The 24,575-nt window shown below is 40.9% G+C and overlaps 1 protein-coding gene across 1 annotated transcript; it reads right to left on the bottom strand.

Annotated features, from left to right (window-relative positions):
- On the bottom strand, positions 1 to 24,176 carry SNX31 (sorting nexin 31; the record flags this gene model as incomplete). The annotated part of the gene is given in 18 exon segments (XM_080339641.1): positions 1 to 89; positions 3,167 to 3,230; positions 4,244 to 4,321; positions 6,154 to 6,201; positions 6,205 to 6,249; positions 7,027 to 7,163; positions 7,166 to 7,193; positions 7,197 to 7,220; positions 7,897 to 7,962; positions 7,966 to 7,989; positions 8,561 to 8,630; positions 10,507 to 10,556; positions 10,561 to 10,592; positions 12,198 to 12,288; positions 15,571 to 15,681; positions 22,519 to 22,583; positions 23,696 to 23,810; positions 24,123 to 24,176. Coding segments are annotated over 18 exon segments (1,191 nt in total).
- Between the last annotated feature and the right edge of the window lie 399 nt (positions 24,177 to 24,575).

Genomic DNA, 24,575 nt, shown 5'->3' with positions numbered 1-24,575 from the left:
TCACAAGTCCTCTTCTCTTATTTTCTCAAATACAGAATCTTCATTTGGCATAACCAAAAATCTTTTCCTTGATGTAAAACCCAAATGCACTACCAGCAGTGAAACAAATAAACAGTTAAGAGTATGTGCATTTCAATAATTATAGATAGAAACATTAGCTAGAAAATCTGACACAACACTATTCAGGTGCACAAATGACAGATTTATTTTTTGTTTTTCATGCTGGAATAGGACACAAGAAGAGTTGTTTCTGCTCTTAAGGTTTATTGCAATGTAGTAAATGTGGTACAGATTGAATGGCAGTTCCAAATGTGCCAGCCTCGGTGTTATTTGGCATTAGAGGTACTTGCCTGCCTGCTAGGCCTTCTGAGTTAGACTGACTACTGCTAATCACACATTCTTTAACCATAATACCTACAAAAAAAACCATCTTTCAACTCTACTTTTCCTAAAGGCTATCATGTACTGTCTGAAAATTCCTACCACCACGTCATCTGACAGGTATAAGCAGGCAAATTATAAGCACCCAAGGTATAAGCAGGCAAACTATACCCTTACATTGCATGTATCTGTAGTTTTCTGTTGTACTAGGAAAATTTATGACACAGATTTTTCTTCTGCCTCTTGCAACATGGCATTTTGATATATATTTGTAAAGCAAATGCCCTGAAAAACCCTACCAAAACGGTCCATCACAAAGCTATGGCAACCATATTGCAATGACTAACATTAAGGCATTAGAAAACTGGAACCAAATTTTGCATAGATTATCCCTGTGGAAGTTATTTCATAGCTTTTTAAAAGGTTTCTGAAAGACGTAACAGCAAAATTGCCTGGATGCAGGCACATTGTACAGCACAGCCTCACTATTTGCAAAGTCCACCTACTGCATACTAGTTAAATGATTTTAATCACAATTCAAAAGATTGTTCTCAATTTTCCTACTAAATCTTACTGCTGCACTAAATTATTCAAACAAGAATTTACAGGCTGTTATGCTGATCTAGTAGTATCAAGATACTGCTACAGGATCACAAAGAAAACCAAAGTTAAGTTTTTCATCTCATGAGTCAGCAGAAAATATTTGGTGTACATTTTCAGAGTCTTTGGACAGAACTCAAACTTTCTGCCAACTCAGAGCAAAGACTTGTAAGACTCTTAGGGATACTAATGGCAAAATTATGAAGACTCAACTCAAACAACTTTTTCAACTGCGAATGTGCAAAGATACACTTTTAATACATTTTTCAAGTGTCTTCCAAAGAGAAATGGAGGAATATTAAAGGGAAGCCTTGTATATGGTGGTGAGACCACAGCTGGTATATTGTGTCCAGTTCTGGGCCCCTCAGTTCTAGAAGGACACGGAACTGCTGGAGAGAGTCCAGCACAGGGCAACAAAGATGATTAAGGGAGTGGAGCATCTCCCTTATGAGGAATGGCTGAGGGAGCTGGGTCTCTTTAGCGTGGAGAAGAGGAGACTGAGGGGTGACCTTATTAATATTTACAACTATATAAAGGATGAGTGTCATGAGAATGGAGCCAGGCTCTTCTCGGTGACAACCAACAGTAGGACAAGGGGTAATGGGTTCAAACTGGAACACAAGAGGTTCCACTTAAATTTGAGAAGAAACTTCTTCTCAGTGAGGGTGACAGAACACTGGAACAGGCTGCCCAGGAGGGTTGTGGAGTCTCCTATTCTGGAGACATTCAAAACCCGCCTGGACACATTCCTGTGTAGCCTCATCTAAATGTTCCTGCTCCGGCAGGGGGACTGGACTGGATGATTTTTTGAAGTACCTTCCAATCCCTGACATTCTGTGATTCTGTGATCGATTATCTTGTCTAATAACACAGCTTGGTGCATGAAGATCTAATCCAGTTTAAAGCTGCTGCATAAGATGAGGCACAGCACACCATGCCATCACTGTTTAACGCAACAGTGTACATTGACTTGCTTTATCAAACAATTCCGTTCTAATTATCAGCTGTGATTTTCTTATTTCACCAAGTTTCACATCAGCAGGCCAACACTGCACCAGCACAACACAGCTGATTAGGTCGGTGGGTTTATGTTGCCCTGTCCAAAGCTGCTCCCCTCACAAAAATTCAGAAGGAGCATTCACAGTCCCTCTCACAACCAAGGATGTATTTTAAAGCATGTTCGAGTCAGAACAGCTGCCTCAGCCCCGGAGTGCCACACAACTTAGTCCTTGCTAAAGTTGTACCACTGCAAGGCCACTGAACCACATCCTTCAGACTTCATCACAGATGCAAGTCTGTTCAGAAAGTGCTGTCTCCTTTATTATTGTTTACAAATTATTTGTGAAGAGCAAAGGCCCCACCTAATCTTGAATCTTGTCTCTGGCAGTGACAAGTACAGAGCACTTCAAATAAAGGGGCAAGAAAACCCACCACGAGGGTTAATCAATTTGCTTATTGAAAATGAGTCAGTGATTGTGCTTAATGCTCTTTCTGAAGATATAGCAACATTACTTTTTTCTGAATTCAGACTGGATTTTGGTTTTCTCTTTTAGAAATATTTCCCCTTTGGCCAATTAGACACCATAATAGAGGTATTCATTTTAATTCACTTTACATTATTCCCTTTCCATTATTTCATATTCAACAAATGACTTGGAAAAGCAACATCTTTTAGCCATTCAGCTATTCAGGAACTACTAGCTATGAATACTGATTTCAGCAAATGAACTTGGAATTGCATCTTTTACATGATAGAAATGTATATGTATAGATAGGTAACATTTTCTATGTGGGCAGAACTCCCAGCTACAGGGAAAAATGAACACATGAACAATCTTGGTGCAGCATCCAAGTATAGGCTATAAACTACATCAACAGCTGCGCATGGATATACACACGATACCTGTATACATTCTGGCCTTCTGTAAACTTCAAATGTCTCATTCAGAATACTTGCAACAAGCAAATAAAATGAAGCAAGTTGTCATTAAAGCCAAACTAAATTTTTTATTCATGTATATTTCTTGCCCTCTTTTTTCTTCCAAAATTCAAGTTTAACTCCTTTTCCTATCCAAAGAAGTTCCTGCCACATTTATTAGTAGTCTGCATAACCAGAAAAACAGAGGTTGGGCTAAACACCACTAGCAAGCAAGACACACTGTATTTACATTTTGGAGACACTCACTAACCTGCTTCTGTTGGATGCTGGGTTTCTTACTGTTTTTCACGGACTTGGGCATCTTGATCTGCTAAACAGATTGAAAACTTTAAACTTACTCTAAAACTTAAATGCTCCCCCAAGTACTCTAACAAAATACACTGAGCAAATCAGCATTCAGTTAAACCCAGTGGAAATAGTGTAGGAAAAGAACTGGCATATTTACCCTTCTCTCATCATTCTGTTTTAGTCCAAGCTACCTGACTACTATCAATAGCTGAGCAGTTAAGTAATGAATGCTCATCTTAATAATTAAGTTACAAATAAACTTAGAAACACCAAATCTTTTCCAAAATGAAAATTGTTTTTTTCTTCTGAATCACTTATAGCTTAAAGCTATGAAATGACATGCTGTTAATTGCCTCACTGCTCACTGTAATCAGCACGGGTCTAGAAGATCACACACGTTCCTTATTTCTCTTCAGAAATTTTCAGTTAGCAGACATTCAAAACTTTTGAATATCAACAGGTTAAACAAAGGCATTATTAATGATGGAAATAATTTTTAAAAATAACAAGTATCTAAACATATTTTCATCCATAAAGGCCTACACAAAAGAGCAGAAATATTTTAGCTACAAAGCAGATTTTTGTTTTATTAAAACTTCTGTTTAAAACAAAAAGTTTCTCAGTGTGAATGTCACAGACCTCAAATTGGCCTAACATTGCAGCAGATGGAGTAAGCAAGTGAAGTGGTGAAAAAGTAAAAGCCAGAAATGAAGACAAGAGGGTAGTGCAGAACACGCAAAAATTATGCCACAAATATCCTTTATCATATGCAGCAAAAATTAAAGTCACGGAGAGAAGATGCAAAACAGATTATTATAACTGTGATGATAAACCATATTTAACATTCAGAATATTATTTCAGTAAAACTAAGTAAAAATGTAGTTTTTAGTCAATTAACTCTGTACTGAAATGCTGGAACATGCAAGAACCTTTTCCTCAATGGAACCTCTCTCAGCACATTTGAAAGAATGATAGAGTAGCAGACTTATTTCTTTTGAATACAAATGCAGATACTAACATACACACATGCTCACCATTTCTTGGCCTTCTTTGGCTGCCTTCATCATCTGTTCTGAAACAATTTTCTTCAAGCAGCTACTGAGCAAAAAGGCCTAAAGAGGATAAACCAGAGAACATTCTGATTTCTTCTATTAAAAGATGTACTTGACTCTTCCATTCCTCCTCCACGAGAAAATCACAATCCAAAATTACAATTTACTGAACCATTACTTCCCTAATTCAGTTAATTTTACTCTGTGCTTAACAACACCCTTACAGTGCACAGAACTAGCTGCCGTTGCTTGAAGCCCATCCTCAGCATGACTAACCCTCACGGCACTGATCTGAGTAGAGAATAAGAATTTTTGACTGGTTTTGTGAGGCAAGTTATTCTCTCTATCTGTCTGTGGTTCCTACCTTAAAGGCTGCTAAATTACACCAAAGGCTGAGTAAGGTTCATCAAACACGGCACTATCAGCATCAAAAACAACAAATGGAGCAAGCTGGAGTTCTCAGGCACACAGCACTGCTGAAAATCAAAGCCCTGGTGGTTACACAAGATGGCCACAACTGTTCGTAGACCAGCTCACAGCCACATGAGTTAACTTTAATGGAGCGCTACACGTTCATACCACACACTGGGTATCTAGCGGAGTCACCTCTCTGAGGGGTAGAGTTGTTCTTCGTTCCTGTGCTCTCTGATGAGCCTGTACAACTCCTTGAGATGATGCAGCCCGGCTTGAGGTCTGAATTGTGCCTAGGAGGTGCATCCTACTGCTTCCTCTTCAAAAGGAAGCATCTCAGGTAGAGCATCAAGCAGTAAGAGATGAATCAGACAAAATATCCTATAAGATCACTGCTGGAGGGGGGAGCCGTCTCTGACTAAGCTCCAAAGCGCTCAGTCTTTCCATTTTCTGCAGTGGGCTCTTGGATCAAACCCTTGTTTCATCCACACAGTAGCACATTTCTGGCCTTTAGCTCTTCCTCACACTTCTGAGGAAAGTGGGACACAGGTTTTCTAATCAGCAAGTCAACTACATCAAGTACAACCCCAAAAGATTTCACAGGAGACTTAAAATTCTGAGGTAATTCTAATTTTTTTGTTGTTGTTCTCCAACAGCAAAGGAACTACAAAGCTTACTGCTTATGACTCATTATCTCATGAAACTTAAGAGTGCCAGGAAATTAACACTTACTAAATAGCTGTATGAAGTGCATCATCACCCCAGACTTCAGAAGTCATGTGTCAGAAATTAAGCATTTTGATTTTGCTTGGCAAAGCCTGTCTGCTGCTGGGTGGGTCTCAGAGGCAAGAGAAGCAGTTGAGTAACAGGCTCTATACTTTTTATAGAAGCTCTGTACCTAAACTGAGACTGGTTCTGCCTTTGATACTACAGAGTATAGATTATCTGCTAGGCAGCATAACCACAGATGGATGAATTCCTGGATATCTTTCTCTTTAAAGAATTGCCTGAAAATAGTGGGAGGAATAGTACCCTACAAAACCTTATTTAAGAATTATTTATGTGTAAAAGATACTTATGATGCCACATACTCACACCCTCCATTAACCTGTCTTAATATGGCTTATATTTAAACAATAAAATTTATTGTGGAAAATGGAAGCCCTTGACCTCAGGTGGGTCTGATCAGTTAATGTCTTTGGATACTTATTGAGTCCAGTAAATAAACAACACCCTTCCACACTCCATCCCAGGCTTGTTGCCAAGTGCTAGACATTTCTTTTCAATGGAGAAAAAAAAAATCTTCCCCTTATGCTAGAAACTCAAATGCTTGTCCCCAGATAACTCTGTCCCTAGGCTAAGCTGCTTGAAAGCATAGCTGCTGCACTCTGGTAGAGATGGACTAACCATTTCTGAAGATCCCCTATGGCTGTAAGATTATTTTTTACTCTGACCCTTTCCTAAAACGACCAAAAACTAACCTGTTTTGCATATAAAATTATCCACTGCCATGTGCCTGAATCATTGTACTAAAATCTGAGCTCCAGAGCATCTTCATCACCATCCTTTGTAGCACCCTGGAAAAAACAAAAACAAAACAGAAAAAACAGCCAAAAATCCCCCACACAAAACACAACACCCCAAACCGACCAATGAACAGAAGAAACAACTAAGAACAGCATTAAGGTGTTCAGCCCTAAATCAGAATTAGTCAATCAGGTTCATTTTATACAGTATATAAATAAACCAGATGAAGATCTGTACCAGAACATTTCCGGGGGAGGGAGCAAGTGGGAGGTAGGATGGGAGAGTCTCTACAAGTATAAAGCTGGCTAAAGCAGTTCTTTTGCTCCCACACAAAATTCTCTGCCAACTCTGCCTCTAACAGGAAAGCACAGGGGCAGGTAAAGTATGACATGGAATGCCAGGGAAGGGTGAAAACATTGCAGAGTAAGGCTAGATGGTTTACTGCTGTACAGGCCACCAAGGAAATAATCATAGAACAGTTTGGGTTGGAAGGGACCTTCAAAGCTCATCTAGTCCAACCCCCCTGCAAGGAACAGGGACATCTGCAACTCAATCAGGTTGCTCAGAGCCCCGTCCAGCCTGGCCTTGAATGTCTCCAGGGATGGGGCATCTACCACCTCTCTGGGCAACTTGGGCCAGTGCTTCACCACCCTCATTGTAAAACACTTCTCCCTCATGTCTATGTTTCAGGACAAGTTTGAAGAGGAATATGACCAGATCGCAGGAATTTAAAACAGATCACCTCCTTCCCCTGAGACCTGCCCTCCCCCCGACAGCTGTAGTTTTCATGAAGAGAAAGTGAATTCAGATACAAAATCAGTACTTACAAGAAAAGTAACCTGCCAGCTTCTTAACCGGTTGATTTTGAAGCTGACCTCTTTGGTTTGGTTAGTAGGCAGTTTTATGCAGCAGTTAATCTCATTATTCCCAACACAGATGTCAGCTGAGCAGCCTTCTTCTGGATGCAAGGATCAAGCCGTACATATCCATAGAACTACACTTCTTGAATGAGCTCCAGAAACTGCACCAAAAAGACAGAACTAAAGCAATTTTCTGTGAAGACAAGTGAAATCTAGTAAATGGCTGGTGCGGGGTAGGGGGGGAAGGCAGGCCTAAAAAAGAGCTGTAAGGCAAATCTTTCAGATTCCTACTACTTTTTCTCCTGGAAGGACACAGATTGACCACAGTATGTCAATGCTTGATTCAGAGAACAACTCTCACAGTCTAGACTTAGAAACTTGATTGTTTGGGGTTTTTTTAGCACTGGATATGATGAGCTGAGTCTTTTGGATGCTTATCAGATATGATGATGGGAAGAAATAAAACTAACCAGTAAGAAATACTGAGAACAGCAGTCCCAGCAGCCTGAATTTCCATCTGATTTCTTAAACTGGATGACAAACCTTTGCGCGCAAGTTTAGCAAATAAAGACAACTAGGATTCACAGTTAAAAACTTCTTTATAGAAGGGATCCAAGTCATTCTGTTGGGGTGATTTAAAATGCCAGCAGAGATGGGAACCTCCTTTCCTATTTGGTGGCTCCAGTATCTGACCAGGAGATGGGAGATCTGGGCCTCCAGCTCAAACCACTCCACAAAACCATACCCTAATTTTAAAGTTACAGACTCTAGTATCATTGCTTAAAAAAAAAATCACTCCTTTGATCTCTTCATATTGTTTTTAAAATACCATATTACCTTTACTTTGTTTGCATTTTCTTGTAGAAATTTAAGTTCTTTCATCTGCCCTTCTGTTGGTTTAACTCAATTCTTCTTAACTTCCTGGATTGCCTTAAAAGAATTTTTTAAAATAGCAAAATACGTCAGTAAAAATGTATTTACTTTCACACACAAACACTCAAACACAAAGTTTGGGTTTTGGGTGCTTTTATTTTTTTCTTTAAGTCCTTTGATTTTGTGACAAGTTCACTCTACACTGTTCTTTCCTCTTGAATTAACAGTTTTCAAAGCTACTAAAACTCAGCGTACCTACTGTTTGGAATACAAATGCTGTCATATTATAGCAGAGTGCCTACACATAGAGATATTCAGATAAATACATATACATAAAACCAGAGTGGACAGACACCTAAATGTGTCCTTTTTGTGCAATACTTTTCACATGTAGAAAACATAGGTGAGTTCAAATCTTAAGTGTATGAGTTTGGGAAAAACAAGACGTGATCAACAGCAGCTATACCCAGCACTTAGAAAAGCCCAACAAAGCAGTGTTAAACAGGAACCATTTACAAATGTTTCAAGAATTCGTACAAAAGAGTAATTAAAAAAAAAGGTAAAAAATAATTTAAAAAATAATGTGGAAAAGCTAGCTTTTAAAATTCCAAAGACTATTCAGTTTTACCTGAATATATAGCAAATTCAGCGAAGCTCTACAATCCATCAGCAGCATATCAAGAGAAGGGTCCATATACCTTTTCCATGCCAGAGGAAAAAAAAGTAACAAAATATTACTATATGCTTCTAAATATGGCATTTTGATTTTTCAGCTAAATATAATGGGAGCCCAATCCAGAAAGATCCCATTACAAACAGAAAAACAAAAAAATCCACACCACCGACCAAACACCAGTTGTGCCCTTAAAGTGTGTACTATGTTCATTCTTTATCCATTGTAGCAGAATGGAAGTCAGGTTATTCAGTCTCTCCACTTTGAATTTGATGGTACCAAACATAAGTCACAATTCAGAACTAAAGCCTTCCTCCTTCTTTCCTAGGCAAGTAAGGGTTTGCCCTCGTCAGAGTCAGCAAGGCTCTGGGAGCAGGCAGTGCCACACTGCAGTGCTGACACATCAGACCGAGCTCCAAGCTGGGTACAGCAGCTGCAGTACCAGCCACTGTTGAACTGCTGCAGGATCGGATCTGGACAGCGGCAAAGCAAGTTAAATATTCAGTTATCCATATGCCCCGCTGCAACAGCTAGCTTGAGCCATTTTATTGACAAGCAGCTTGGGTAGGTCTATGTGACAGCACAAACAGAGCAGCACAGGCTCCATCGCTGTTACAGCTGTTATTATTCACACTGCAGGGCTGATCCACTCCTGCAGCCCAGAACAACCCAGGATCTGCCACTTACCACCTCTGAGCTTCGCGCAGTGCTGGCTGGAGAAGTATCTACTCAGATAGTCACTTTGTCACAGCTTAGTACCACACAGTGCTTTCATTAGGCTGCTAGCTTCTCCACTTTATAAGGGCACACAGAGCGAAACAGAGAAAGCTTTGTAGAGGCCAAGGTCTAGCCCAGTAGATTTAAACCAGACAAGCTGCAAGTATGAAACAACAGGTTTCTGTGTAGCTTCAAGCCAAGCAGCCTTGCTCACTGCCACCAACAGGCATGGTCTGTTCTTCCTCTGCTGCTCCCAACCATGGTCCTTGCTCTGACATTGACGCAGTCAATGCAAATCACTAAACATGCAAAAATATTCCCCTTTTTTCTTTTTCATTGTAGGGAGAAGGAGACCAGACCACAACCACAGCAGTGAGCCAATTAAACTGGCTCAGCTCTACTGCCTAACTGCACCCTCAGGGCACTGTGTGACAAGCGACTTTGGCACCAGACTCCCTGTCCCGGGGGTTTATCCTTGCCCACAAGTCAGCACAACTGTTTGCTGCACAGCAAACAAGACTGGGGGACTGATCCAGGCCAAGAATAGGCCAGCAAAACCAAATAAATAAACAGCCAGCAATTTATTTTTAGGCCAGGTTAGCTCACCAGTCCAGTTCACCGTGTCTGCCCACACAGTTCTACCAGCATGAGTTAAGAAGAGCCCAGGGTGTGAGCAAATGAAAGGGGAAGAGTGCATCGCTGCTCAGGCCAGGCCACTTGCCAAAATAAATGCTCAAACTATGGCCTCAGGTATTTTGTGTATTAGTATATAGAAACAAGCACTTAAGATAGAAAATAATCCATCTCTGCCCAGAGTTGCAGCTTGCAACTCAGAACTCAGAGTTCTCTTCTGTCTTGTTTACAGTTATATTCCCATTTGTGGTCACTGCATTATGCAGGTATAAAAATTAGGAGGCAAGGAGCCACAAAGCACCTCTCTATAGATTCTGAAAGAGAGAAGCTAGCTGCAGTAAAGGATACCTCAGGAATACGACAGTGATAAAATGTAAAACATACATGGCCACAGAAATCAGTCAATCCCAATAACAAATTGGCCTCAGAGAAAAACAGTCAAGCTGCTGAGGTTTGAAGACTTCGTAACCAAGTTATTCAAGGGATATATTTCTCTGCTTATATAGTAGTCATCACACATCTTGGTAGTTTCTCTTAGGCTTCTTGCTCACCACTTTCTGATCCCAAGCTTACAGTGCAACTCTTTCATGCTCTGAAGACTCATAAGGAAGTTCAAAGTCTGCCACTTTTTTCACCACTGGGAAAAGAAAAAACACAGAGACATTTGGTGAAATCTAGTGAAACAGTCCAGGTACTTGCATTAGATCAGCTAGTGCCGGTTTGCAATGCGCTTTTGGAGGAGAAAAAAAAAACTTAACCAATATAAATTCTGGGGTAAAGTAAGGTGACAGGTTAGCTATCTTCCTCACTTCTGAGTTTAAACTTATATAGCTCCGTTAATTTCAGAATATCTCCCTTAAACCACACTCTTATGCAATGTCCTTCCCTCAAAACTCAGCTAAGCAGTATAGATGTTTCTGCATTTAAAGGACATGTGGATGGCAGACTTCCAGGACTTGTGCTTTTCTTGAGTGCAACACCAGGCAAGAGCCCTGTAACTAATGCACAGCAAGAAAAGCACGTCACTCTCCAGAGGTCACTGCTTTCCTATGCACTTTTTAAAAATCTTATGTCGAAAGGCCCAAGTCTGGAAACATTTATTTCTAAGGCAATACCACAATTCAGCAGAACACTTAACATGTGATTTTAGGCAGTGGGTTACAACTGAACTTGATGTATTTATGAGGAATATCAAATATGCATAGAAATGTAATCAACTGAAAAACTTGTCTATTCTCCTGTGTATTTAATTATACCACAATACAAGGCAAAATAAATCCATCTGGAACTGCAGTGGAAGAGCATATAAAATCTGTTGTATCCAGACACGTTAGAGATGTAGTAACAGCCAGGGATTCTGAGTACTCAGATACCTTTCGCAGCCTGAGCGAAGCAGGCAGGGGAATGATAAATAAGACAAGACACGGACATGAAAGTTCCTGTTCCAGTGAGTTCCTGTTCCAAATCTACAACTGGACCTTCACCTTGAAAAGGTTCCGAAGAGCATTAACATCCTTATGCCATTGGGAAGACTGAAAAAAAGCAAAATGACTTGTCAAGCCTGCAGAGAGGCTGCAATGCCTCGCTTCGCTCCGGCCAACAGCAGAGACTGTTCCCTTCCCTGGCGTGGCCTGAGACCAGCCTGGTCCCCGGCCTGGACCCGGCCCCATCCACACACCCGCCCAAACGGGACATCAGGCCAACAGGGACACAAAAGCCCCTTCACATTGTATGACCATAAAGAGACTCACAACCATGATTTGAGGCTCACTCAGTACCATGATGGTTACAATTAAGTTTCTATCAGCTAAGAAAGGAAACTTGTAATGATATTAAGGAAAGTTAGCCGCAGACGTTGTTTATAAATATAACAAAAGAGTTTCCTGTCCCATTGTTCAACTCAGCATGTGATCTGTAAATTAAGAACGGTTTTATGTAGGTAAGGCCATCTGATTAAACGCCTATCCAGAAGTTCTCATGTGATAAAGTTGCTACATCTTGTCAACTGAAAGGGACATATGTGAAAGTCTCACCCCTGCAGCACAGGACTCATTGCTGTACTTTGCTCCCCCCTGCCCCTCTTTCCAAGCCCTGTGGGCAGAGGCCTTGAGGGGTTTATTAGGCAGGACGAGTTCTCAGCCTCAGCACGCTCACGCAAGCTCTGTTCAGGCTCACTCACTGTAGCAATTAAAAAAAAATAAATTCCAAGGGAAGGCTAAGTTAAGTACCTTGTAAAACTTACCAGACAGAGCTCCATCATCACCATCTTGAAAGAAAAATAAGCTAAAATACTTTATTAATTCTCTTGATAGCTCCATCTTGTACAACGTAACCTTTCAAAATAAAGAAGGTCAGAAGCTGAGCTATCCATTAGCATGAATATAGAAGAAATGTTCAGTACCTGTTAATGTAACTTAATTGGTTTTAAATTTTCCCTTCTGTCCCATTTAAGTGTCCATTTAAAAGCAAATATAACCATTCCCATATTGCAGCATTTCAGTTTGTGAGGAGTTTCAAAAGTTTCAAAGGAACACAAAAATGTAATAAAATAGAAAATGTTTTCTATTCTGCCATGCATTTAAGTATTCTCTAATGCAAGGCATCTGCCACGTTATTCCAGACCTTTACTACTAAACCTCAAATCCTGTTGTACAGTAAGCACTGTATACTCTGAACTAACAACATTGTTCATGAGCATCATAAATACATTTTTTTACAGGATTTGTGTGTTTTCCAAGCTGAGAGAGTTCTCTGCTTTTTCTAGGAAATATCTAGATGTTCTGCCCCTTTACTGAAAGCACCAGTCTTACTTGTAGGGTTCTACAATTCTGCGTGAAGGCTTCTGACATGAGCAGACTTGAGCTCTGTTGAGCTTTCATTATTGACAGTGCATAAGGAGAAAAAATCCTATCCACCTTGACATATGGATTGTCTTTAGTTTGCTGTGGTCTCTCTACATCTTTTCTGAAAGAGGGTAGAAGTAGCACCAACAGAAAAATGCAGAAATTATTTGCAGGACCAGCTGCACAATGGGATAGCATGGACAGAAGAATCAGGCAGAGGTGAGGACAAAAAACAGTGAATCAGCTTGGGGAAATTGTCTTGTTCTGTTTTAGGTCCTGAAAAATCAAAGCATAAGTTCAAGAAGCCATAACATAGAAGAACACAGTGCCACCAGAGCTTTCCTAAATTTTGCAGCGACCATAATCTCCTGAGTTCACTCAGGGAAGTGGTGGGGCAACCATAAGAAAACTCTCCACCCCTGAGAACACACTCCTGTCACAGCAAATCTGGCAGACTGTGCAGCCTGAGAGAGGAGTCATGCTTTGGGCAGAGAAGCTGGACTTTCTTTCTCTGAGCACAAGGTGGAAGTACTGGCCTTCACTCTTCTTCCAAAGGGTGGCAACCCTGAAACACTTCCAGCTCTGTGTCACAGTGACAGCATGGTCAATTCGCTCATTGCCACAGTTCAGGAGGGTTCTCTCCAGCAGTATTGGCTGGTTTAAAAAGCACACATGATTTGTGCATGGGGAAAAAAAAGCACCAAAAAATATCAAGCTAAATATAGTTTGGGAAGAATTGTTCCAAGTTAAAATTAAAGAACACGTCCATGAGGTTTTGCTTATACTTGTTAATATCAGGGCTGTTACCGGAGAGGGCAGCAGAGCATAAAAATCACTTGTCTCACACTCAGTTCAGACACCACATATGATGGAAGAAAGTTTCAAAGTCCAAACACAAAAGATAAAGTGAATATCAGCACCACCATTTTTCATTCTGTTTGTCTCTGTGCTAAGAAGTCCCCACAAATTACTTTAAGAAATTAGCCAGAGCTTCAACATGTTATCCCTTAGTGGCATAATACCAAGCATACCAGATGGCATTTCGCAGGAATGTCAAACACAGATCTCAGACTCAGTAGGATTTTGACAGATTTTATTTCTTGGATCAGAACACAAGGTGGTATATGCTGCCTGAACACTAGGACATTAGGGAGACAGTTGCAAAATCTACAGTGAATGTGGTAACACATTTACAATGATGAAAGCTAAATAATCCCTAAAAGTCCTATCTCATCTTTAAGATCGCAAGAGAAGAAACTGTGCATGCAGCATTTCAAATATCATTGATTCTTTAAAGTGCCACATGAACATTAAATATCTATAAATGCAATTATACAAAGCAACATACAACGCCATTGTCTGTCTTGGAAATTACCAGGACCCACTGCAAAACTTAAAAGTTTATCAAGCCCAAATTATTAGTATTTTTTAAATTATATTAGCAAACCCTTTCCTTACTCAATGTCCCTATGCAAGTCTCCTATCTAAAAATGTCTCCCTACCTCTTCCACCCTATTAGCACCTACTTCCCTCTCATCAAATCAAAATTCCTACCTCCTTGCCACCCCCAACACTTTTTACCTTCAGCATCTCCCACCCCACAAGTCTCCTGTTGCAGGGTCTAAGGCTAACTCCGGCACTTACCTTCCCCTGGAAGACCTGGTCCCAGCATTGCCTCAGGTGGTGCAAACTCCATGGCAGAACAAAGCCAGTGAGGGGTTACGTGGTAACTACCCACAGACACCGTGTGTTCTGGGGCCAGACTAACACACCTCAGCTTGAGGAGGGAGGGTGAATACACAGTTCAGCTCACTTGTACCTGTGGCCAGCTGAGAACTACCTCCACAAACTCAGATTGCAAAGGCACAACAGAAATACAGTACACAATTTTCTGTACGATGAGAGGAAGTTTCCCATTCCCACGACAAAGAAGAGCACCCATCTGGCAGGTACAGGCTTTGTTATTGCTGTTAAGATTAGGAGGAGCAACTGAGCTTCAGCCTCCCTCATGCACACACACCTGCAAATAAATACACGAAACACGCAGAGCTGCTGCTGCTTCTCCTCTCCTGGCGCAAGGAGGGAACCCCAGCTGAAAGTTTCAAACACAAGCCAGCCAGTTCTGTAAGCAACATTTGGTTGCTACTGGTTTCAAAATGTAACTAGCAGTTGTTTACACATGACACCAGCTGTTACAGCCACGCCAGAGCCACAGCGCTAGAGCTGCACCAACACTGCAAAGGAAGCAGCTTCACAGCAAACATCAGGAGACACGAAACAAGTGCAGGGAGAAGCACACAGGAAAACAAGACATAGCAGTTGCACAGTAAGTTTTAACAGCAGTGCACCAGCTAAGAAAGAAGCCAGGACTAGACCATTTCTGACTACAGTGGTCAAGCACTTTCACCCACACTATGCTAAATGAAAGCAGGGATTAATTAAGAATGTGCCCCCCAAAGGAATAGTATGTATTTTCTGATTCTATCATATATGAAGGAAACCTGAACTTGACAGCCAAATGCCATAGAAGCAGAGGGCACATAACATTAAGAAGAGATAAGTTATGGACAAATATAAAAACCAAAAAAGGTCATCTGCAAAAATCAGCAATGCCCTCCCCCACCCCGCTACCATAAACCCCTCAAAAAACACAGAAGACATTCTTGTATGTCTTCAAATAGGGAGTGTTAACCTTTCCTGACTGAAATTATCTTAATTTTTGCCCACTTCTCACAAATGGAAAATTTCAACACAATTCTAGAAACCCATTATCTCTAATATTCTTTCTGCAGTGTCCGATGTCTGGATATCAAGTCTAATATTGCTGCTATCGGCGAGGTAAACATCCAGAAAGGCTCTCTGGGTTTGGATCTTAAATGTATCCTGTTAGATAGAAACAGAACACTGTTTTATTGCTTTCCACATTGCTGGACCCCTTCTGAAGATGCTGATGCTCCATTTCCCTGTTTAGTAAAATAAACCATTGAGAATACTGTTTTCTAAACAGTAAGTTACCAAAATTACTGTTAAAGCTTGCAGGTGATAGAAAAAAAAACTCAACAACATATGCAGAACAGCAAGTGGGAAGATACTGCAGAATTAGAGGGGGGTCACCTCGATGTTAAGGTGAGCACAGGTTACTTAGTGTCTCAGTATCTGTAGGAACGACAGTTACTGTCCTACGAAGCAGAGACACCAATAAGAGGAGGTTGATAAACAGCTGCATGTGAGTATTCAAAGCCACAGTCTTACCAGAAGGAAAAAAGTGCACCCCTGTGCCTATAAATAGGAAAATCTCTGGTGAGAATCATGAGGTGATGGTACCTTAATACCCCAGAGCCACTGCTACTGGGATACTGGCATAGTGGGAGCACCCAAGATTCAAAGCCACTGCAAACAGAGAGAAGATGCAAAGAAGAAATGCATTTAGGTCATGAGAAAACAGGCTTCACAGCACGCGACCTCAGAAAATCTTATGTCTAGATAGAATACAGGGGTGATATGCAATCAGGAAAATTTAAATACAGAAGCCAGATTTGTTGGCTGTTGGGTGAAGATAGACGCAGCCAGATTAGCAGTAAAGCACACACTTGTAACATCATGCAACATGTTAGTAGGCAAGTTAATTTGAGGATCTACAAGAAAAGATGCATTAGAGAAAAGAAAATCTCAGTCCCATGTAGAATGGTCACATTAAGTATCACTGTTTAATACTTACACCAGTGGCTTCCATAGTCATAATTTAAAAGCTGCTTTAATTTCTCTTATTTGACTCTACTGGACTATAGGCACAGCTTCATTCCATGGTCTTGGGGGCAAATTCTCTACTGATCTGCAGCTTTTAATTGCTGTTCTCCTAATGTGGCTATGACACAGCAAACCAAAGAATAAGAATTATCTGAAACTGTTGGGTTTGGGGATTTTTTCCTTTTATCACATGCTTTTACCCCAGAAGGCAGAACTGTCCATGCCAGAAACTCCACATATTGTTCAGTGTTATAAATATTTGTTTAGCCTCTCATCAGAAAAGCATTGTTGAGATTAAAAAAAACCCCAAGCTACTTGCATAAAAACAAAAGGAGGAAACAGTGCAGCCTGTAAGGCAGGAGAAGACAGTGTTAAGGGACGAAACACAAATACAGACGTGTCCCTAAAATAACACAACAGAATCCAGCATAAGTTTAACACAAATACAAAGGGAAGAGCATTTATTGGTGTTATTGATAATCTATTTAGTGAGTGCACATGGCAATCCCAACCACTTCCAAAAATTACAGAAGAATACATTTGAAAGAAATTTGCAGTAGGGGGTCAGAAAAGTTCAGGTCCTCTCCCAAGCTGCTATTTTTGTTTTGGAAAAAGCAGTAGAGTCACTGTCATCTACTCAAAACAGGCACCAACATTAAAACCTCTATTTTGACAACAGTACACATTCAGTAGTACCTTTCAAATTTCCTACATTTTTGCTCTTAAAATTGAGGGAACATGCCATGTAACTAGACAGGGGACACTTTATTGTGTCCCTTAATACTGCTTATTTGAACCTTGCCTTAACACTGTCACTATTACCTGTGGTAAAATCTCCTGAAACATCGAGAACTGCTGCCTACTCTCCACGTGGCCTGCCCCAGTAGCTTGAAGCACAGCTCAGTCATTAATATAAGAACACAGAATAATACAGAGCTGGTAAGGGATTTTCTCTTTTTTTGTCTTATGAAAAGAACAATTAAAAACACACACAAAGAAACAAACAAGCCAAAATAACAACAAAACCACGAACCCCCAAATAAGATACCTCTTACATAGCTCCCTCACAGAAGAAAAAAAAATAATAAAAAATATCTATAGATATTTTTCCCTCCCAGTTTTCCATTAGAAAAGTTGAGTGATTTTGTTTTAACAGAAGTCTACACCACTCTGAACCCCCTGCAAGTTCTCAATGGATTTATTGCTCAGCTAAGCAACATGGACCACAAAAAAGGGTGAGAATGGAGGATCCTTACTACATCACCTTCAAAAAGAACAGCAGGTCAGGGGATTGAATTGCATCTTAATGCTGAAACAAAAATAAAACAGACATCCTTGAATTACAATTCTTCAAAGCTTCCTATGCCAGAAGCCTTTCACCCAGCCAGCACACAATAGAAGTCTGAAAGTATGAGAACTTCTCACATGACATTCAGGTTTCTGGCCAGCTGCACTTTTGAAATAGATGTTCATAAATAAGAAACCCAACCTGGTTTAATATGAAAGAAATAACAATTTTAGAGCAGTGCTGAAATCACAGATCCTCAGCCCGACTTCTGTTTCTGTACATACACATCCAAACATATTGGCGAGTTACTGCAGTGCATATAGAGTGTGCATTCCTCCACTGAATGCACAATGATAAGCATGTGCAACTGTGCAGAGAAGCAGAGGCTGCATGGTCAGAGAAAGGGGCTCTATCCAAGAAGATGCAGCCCATGATCAGACCAGCTTTGATTCCTGGTAACATCTGTAGGTTTCTGGGTAATGATTTACCTACACTTTGAACAGCACATGCACCACAGCTCTCTTATGGTATTCAGTCCTTGGCCTCATGCTTGCTCCTCAGAAGAAAAACCACATCGGAGTCTTTTGATGAAGGACCACAGAAGAATACTGCTTTTTGCCTGTTATCAGATACCTGTTAGCTCTACTTGCTCAAGTAATCAGAAACTTTTCATCTGTCCTTTCACCAACATCTACATCCTTTTGCTCATGCTAAAAGCTGCTGGTTACCAGCACCACAGACTAGAAAAGGTCACCCTCCTAGATCCCTAATGCAAAACCTCTGCTGCTGCGAGGAAATATATCTTACTCTTTTCATAAACGCATGACTGTCTGTCCTCACAGCTTCCTCCTGAATGCACCACATTACTCCATGGGTACCTGACACACAGACCATGATCTCACATTACCTTCAAGGATATAGATGAGCTGCATTAAAATGAGACTGATAGGGATGTATGTACCTGTTCATACCATCTTTCATCTGGCAAAAAAGGAAAAGACATGTCACAGGCACAACAGTCTCATCTTGTTAATGACTTCCTTGCAAGAACTGTGACATTTGTCTTTAGAGGCTGGAGGTAATAGAGCATATACTGAATCTGTCTCTTCAGCTTGGTCACTGGCCAAGTTTGCAGAGTTTGGAAGAGTGAAGGGCCAGAGGGGTTACAGGTTAGGTTGTTCAACTCTGCTACACAGCAGTGTTGGTAAATATTCCAGTAATGTTTGTTTCAAGCAAAGCATCCATTCTGCCAAGCTGCTTCCCCATGTGTTGGAGCCCCACTGTCCCCTGACAGCTTTGCTCATGAGACTGGGTTGCTGGGGAAACAGCCAGAGCATGCCTGGGGTAAGGAGCAAATCGTAACCTATGCAACAGGTGAAGGTGCTGGGCAAAAAGAGGGGTGTGGAAAGCGGGGTTAACCAGCTTGGGCTTGTCCACACTTGAAAAGTTTGCCCTGTTAGATATGATCAGAGTGATACAGCTGGCTGGTGTGATGCTGAGTGCAGATACAGACAAGTCCCATCCAACACTGTCAGGCAGCTGCAGTAAAGCCACGGTCCTTGCACAGCACTCCCACTCCAGGGAGTGCTGGTCTTGGCACACCCTTCATAACCCCGTTCAGAAGAAAATGCAGGACAAGGATCAAAAAGGTCTTAAATTCAGTTTGATTTTTCCTTTGCATCTTCTGTTTCAGTCAGTGACATGTACAAATTTCTTCAGCTAGAAGTTTCAATACTGCTGTTTTTAAGACAAGCCAAGAAATCGAGCAAGCTCTAGCAGACTACTATTCTCTCTCAATTAAAGGTAGAAGTGAAGGTGAAAAAAGCCAGCAGTAGAATTTTTAAGAAAAAAAATATACAGCCTAGCAATCTCATTCACCTCTGGTTTCCTGTCTTCTCATTCTATTAAAGCTGAATGTTTCTCTTATAAAATCTGCACTGTTTCTACCTGCAGACAGATCTGTGCTCAGTAAATAGCTGTGGTGGCAGTAGGCCACTGACTGCTTCCCGTTCATCACCACCTGCAGTGCGGTCCCTCTGCTGCTTCTCCCTCGTTACCTGCCAGGTTGCTTGTACAGCTGAGCACTAACTTGTTTCAGGTAGCCAAGACTGACTAGTCACAGCCATTTCATGTCATCAACAACAAAAAGCACACATTCCTCATTCATTAATCATCCCTCTTGCAATATAACATAAACAAGAGCAAGTCTGGAGGAATGCCTGGTTTTAACACTAAGTAGCAGTAATGCTGAAAGCTGAACTATGTTTTCACTCCTAAGCAATGTGTAGGACACCAAGTGCTGCCTACACACCAATAATGGAGAAGGAAAGAACAGTTCAGAGATGGTTTTAAGATGAACTTCACTCCATGTCTTTCAATGACAGAAATTTTGTCACTCTGCCATAAAACATCTCACAAGTACAGGAACATGCACAACAAAGCAAGTTTGTTGAGTGAGATTCTTTAATAGCCAAAATAAATACTTATTCAGCCAATCATTCACCAATTATTCACCAATTAATGGCACTGTGCACAGCTGATGTCAGTGGATGCACTCCTGCCTTTCACAAAGTTATCTGATCTCTCTTAGGAGTTTGTTCTTTACCATCAGGAAAGAACACAAAGCACTACTGATATCTGCATTATGAAGCAATAATTTATGTAAGCACTACCATTGTAAATTGAAACCATAAACAAAAAGAGCTGGCAAACTACTGACTTTGTCAAGCAGGAACCCTAATCAGCGTGGGTGAAAATCTGTTGTACTGTGAAACAAAAATTTGGGCTTATTTTTTGTCTTGAGAATGTACTGACCTTGCACTAATATTTAAGGTGTCATTCAGTGCCTGCCTTAAACTCTACAAAATAAGTGACTGCTTTTGTCAGCACAGCCATCCCATACCTTAATAGACACACACACGTACATAACCGTAAATCAAGTAAGTATTAAGTACAGGTACTTATCAAGTCACTTCTCTTTACCAAAAGGGCCTGTGGTAGAGAAAAATCTAAATGCACAACATTATTTCTGATGGAATGCTAAAAGTAATCCACAATATTGGTATGACAAAAACCATGTTTAAACACTGCAAACATGCATTTTGAAGAGTTATTTCCTGACAGAACTTTGCCATAAAGACTGTTGGTGGTGTTTGAGGGCAAATTGCAGGCATTCCTGATGGATTTAACTTTCTTTAGCAGACCTGTTATCAATCTAATCAAGACTAGTTAAGACTCAGCAGTAATTGCTGGGAGTTATCTTTCGGGCTATAGCAGGCATGGTTTCACAACTAGAGAGACTGCTTCTCACAAAAGAATTCCCTAATCAGAAAGAGGCTTTTCATTTACTGTCTTGAGCACTTCAGCAGATTTGAATGTAAGAGACTGTAAATAAACTGTATCCTTTTATTTACAAAGTATATAGGAAAAAATTTTCTAGAATTTGTTAGGAATACTTCTTCACACTATTTTCTACAGCCTTTCTGAACCCGCCTTCCATACCTTAATCACACATAGCAAGCCAATAGCTCGAGGCACAAAACTTAATTGGTCTTTCAAAACTTCCCTTCTCTCTCAAGTGGGCTGACAGCAGCACCAGCAGCATGCCAAGCACTTCCCAGAAAACTGAAGCAGCATCCTCTCCCTGAAAATGCTCTTGGAGGGAGTCATGTTGCACCCCCCTGCTCCAACACACTCTTGCCCTCCTAAGGACCACAGCAGCCGGAGAGAGCGGAAAGGAAGCAGAAGGACACACGGCACTTTGTGCGGTCAGACACAAGCAAGAACCACCCAGGCTGCAAGCAAATGGACAATTCAGGAGCTGCACTAGGTGAGGACTAAGGAGAAGGCAAATATCTTATTTTCTTAGTAGGGCTCATTACTTTCAGCTCCACATCCCTCTAACTGAACTCATCAGCTGTCTGCCTGTAGTCAGGCTGCATCCAGGTAGCACAGGCAGAGCTTCCAACCATCTGCAAAACGGGGTACATACACATAAGAGTCCTTTGGGAGTCACGACTGTCTCCTGATTTTACATTTATGACAAAGTTAGCATTATAGCAGATAGTATATACGCTCAAAATATGATGTCTATTCTCTCTTCTCCCCTCTTCCTCCCACTGCGCATCCCTGCCAAAGAATGATTATATGTATCACGGACTTCATTAAAATTGATTTCAAAATATACCTAGGCTGCAACAACCCAAATACATGCCAGATTCTGCCCATCACTACAGTTGCAAGATAAGAGAACATGACATTTTCACAGCAGTCATCAATACACTTATCAGTCCAAAGCACTGACACTACTAAAAAGCATTGACAGTTGCAAAATCCAAGAATGTGTGTAATCCTCCTATTGAGCTCTCACAAAGACTCTTCTGGGAATGGTTTAGAGGCAAAAGATTCATCAGATATGCCACAGGATATAAAAACAAAGCAAGTAGTTCTTTCCATGTGAAAAACAAATTTGTATATGGACAAAACAATAGCAATACTATTATTGTCACCCAGGCTTCACAGACCACACTCTGTCATCAGAACTCACTGCTTTACAAGACATACCAATATGCTAAGAACACAAGGAAAGGAAGATAGCAAACGAAGCCTTGGATTCGGGAGGTAGGATATAATTTCAACTCTTTCATATAAGAAAATATTTGACTGAAAAAGAAACCAAAACTTACCTGCTGTAGCTTTTGGAAAAAGCCTCTGAAAACATCACTATTGGTAATATTTGAATCCAAAGTAACTGAAAAACAAGAGGAAAACGGGGAGGGAGGAAAACAAACTTATCCAAAAGATGAAAAACATGGCTACTGTCTAAAGACAAGATGTATAAAATACAGCTGTTGGTTAAACAGTCGGTGCTACTTTACTCATCCTTTGGTTTCTGCACAGCTACCTTTACTGGCCTGTTGTTAAATCACTGAAGCCATGAACAGTGCAAGATACATACAATGTTGCTATTCTCCCAGAGCAAGACTACAGTAAAGTTCTTGGCCATGTAACTCCATGGTCACTCATGGCCAGTAACTCTAAAAGGAACTGTTGAATATTCAAGTAAAAAAAGATAAAACAATCACACTAAGTAAGATTTTTTCAAGACTAGTTTGTCTTGTAAGTCTTGACACCAAGTATCTGAGGCCAGAGGCTACAAAACCTCTTTAAGCTCATCCCCTCACACAACTTTCTTTCTGGGTAGTTGAAATGTTTGGCGTTGTTTTTTTTTTTATTATTATTTTTATTTTTATTTCTTGGATTATGCAAAACTCATCAGACATTCTAGGGATCTTGCAGACCCAGTTTATAACACAACATTTGAGATTCAATTTTTCTACAAACTCCTATCTTGTTATAATTCTTACAAGTCTGACTGGAAACCCTTGAATGGAAGCCCAGTTCCATATTACACTTCTACCAGTCCAAGTGCCCGTCTTTTCTGCCTTTCTCTGCTACCCACCAACCATGAGCTCTCACACCTGACCCCGTGTCAGCTCCAGCAGTTGTGAAGCAGCAGGGACGGTGCCCCAGCTCACTGATCCAGAACAGAATGGCCAGACTACGGGCTGCCACCAGAAGGACAAGGTGGCTCAAGTTTAGTGTGAAACTGCAGCCTTGTATTTTGAGAAAGCTGCAGAAAGGCATCCACTTCAGAAATTAGAGAAATATTATATGCTGCTATTCTAGAGCTAGTGAATCAAACTGGATAGGGCCACAACACTTGGCCACAGCCTTTTGGATACAACCTTACTTAGCTCAGTACAGAAGGCAAAGCACCCTGCAGTCACAATTGTTGACACATCCTCAAAGGCTGAAGCCTGATGTATGAAAGCTGATTAGTTTGTTATAATCAGGCCTTACCATTCTGAAGGTACTGCTTCAGCTGAGACCGCCTCTCATCTGCCATCAACTTGGTCATTGCCAGAGGAAACTTTGGAGAGAAAGCAGGCACGGCACTCCCAAAAAGCTGCCTCACCTGCAAAACAGCCAGAGGAAAGCTCCACACCAGTGAAGAAGTGCTCACGGTTTCCAAAAAGCTTTCAGTGCTCTCTTGTGTTGACAGCAAGACCCGATGACCTACAAGGGGCATGAGGGTGCCTACCCAGTAGCTCGCTGGTGGCCCTCAGGCCACAGCAAAGTCAAAGCCTTGGCCTGGGCAGCCACCAGAAGACAGCCCAAGAGAACAACCTCTCGGGTTTCTCTTTTTTACAGTCTTACCACCTCTGAGCTCCTGCTCCAAGTCAGAAAAGTAGCATTTTTTTAACTTTATCATCTAGGTCTTACACACCTCATGGACAAACAAGACGTGGTTACAGACGTCTTCTCTTCCCAATATGCCCATACAGGATTTCTTTGATCTAAGCCCACAGAACTACTTCTTAAGAGCTGGTGACTTCTACCCTTAACTTCTATTACCTCAGAGGCTTTTATTATTTTGTATATGAGTGGCAATATCTTTTGTCAGATCATCAAACATTGTCAAAGAATAAGAACAAAGCAAAACCACCGAAACAAAACAACCAGAGAATCTTTCAGGAACACAAATTGTTTGAAAGTTTGATTCTTCCTCAGCTAGAGCAGCTGGCTAATGAGAGAATGTCTCTGTACAAACCCTACATCATTTGTAAACAGACCTGGAAGGACTAGAGAACCACAATTACATTATCTTACAATAATATAAGACAGTTCCAGTATAGGTTTGGGCAGCAGTTAGTCACTTAGAAGTGTAAAAATTCTCTGA

Source organism: Nesoenas mayeri (assembly GCF_963082525.1).
Source record: "Nesoenas mayeri genome assembly, chromosome: 2".
In the NCBI taxonomy this organism is placed as follows: domain Eukaryota; kingdom Metazoa; phylum Chordata; class Aves; order Columbiformes; family Columbidae; genus Nesoenas; species Nesoenas mayeri.
Note: the sequence above shows the minus strand (reverse complement) of the source record. Positions and strands in the feature narration are given on the sequence as shown.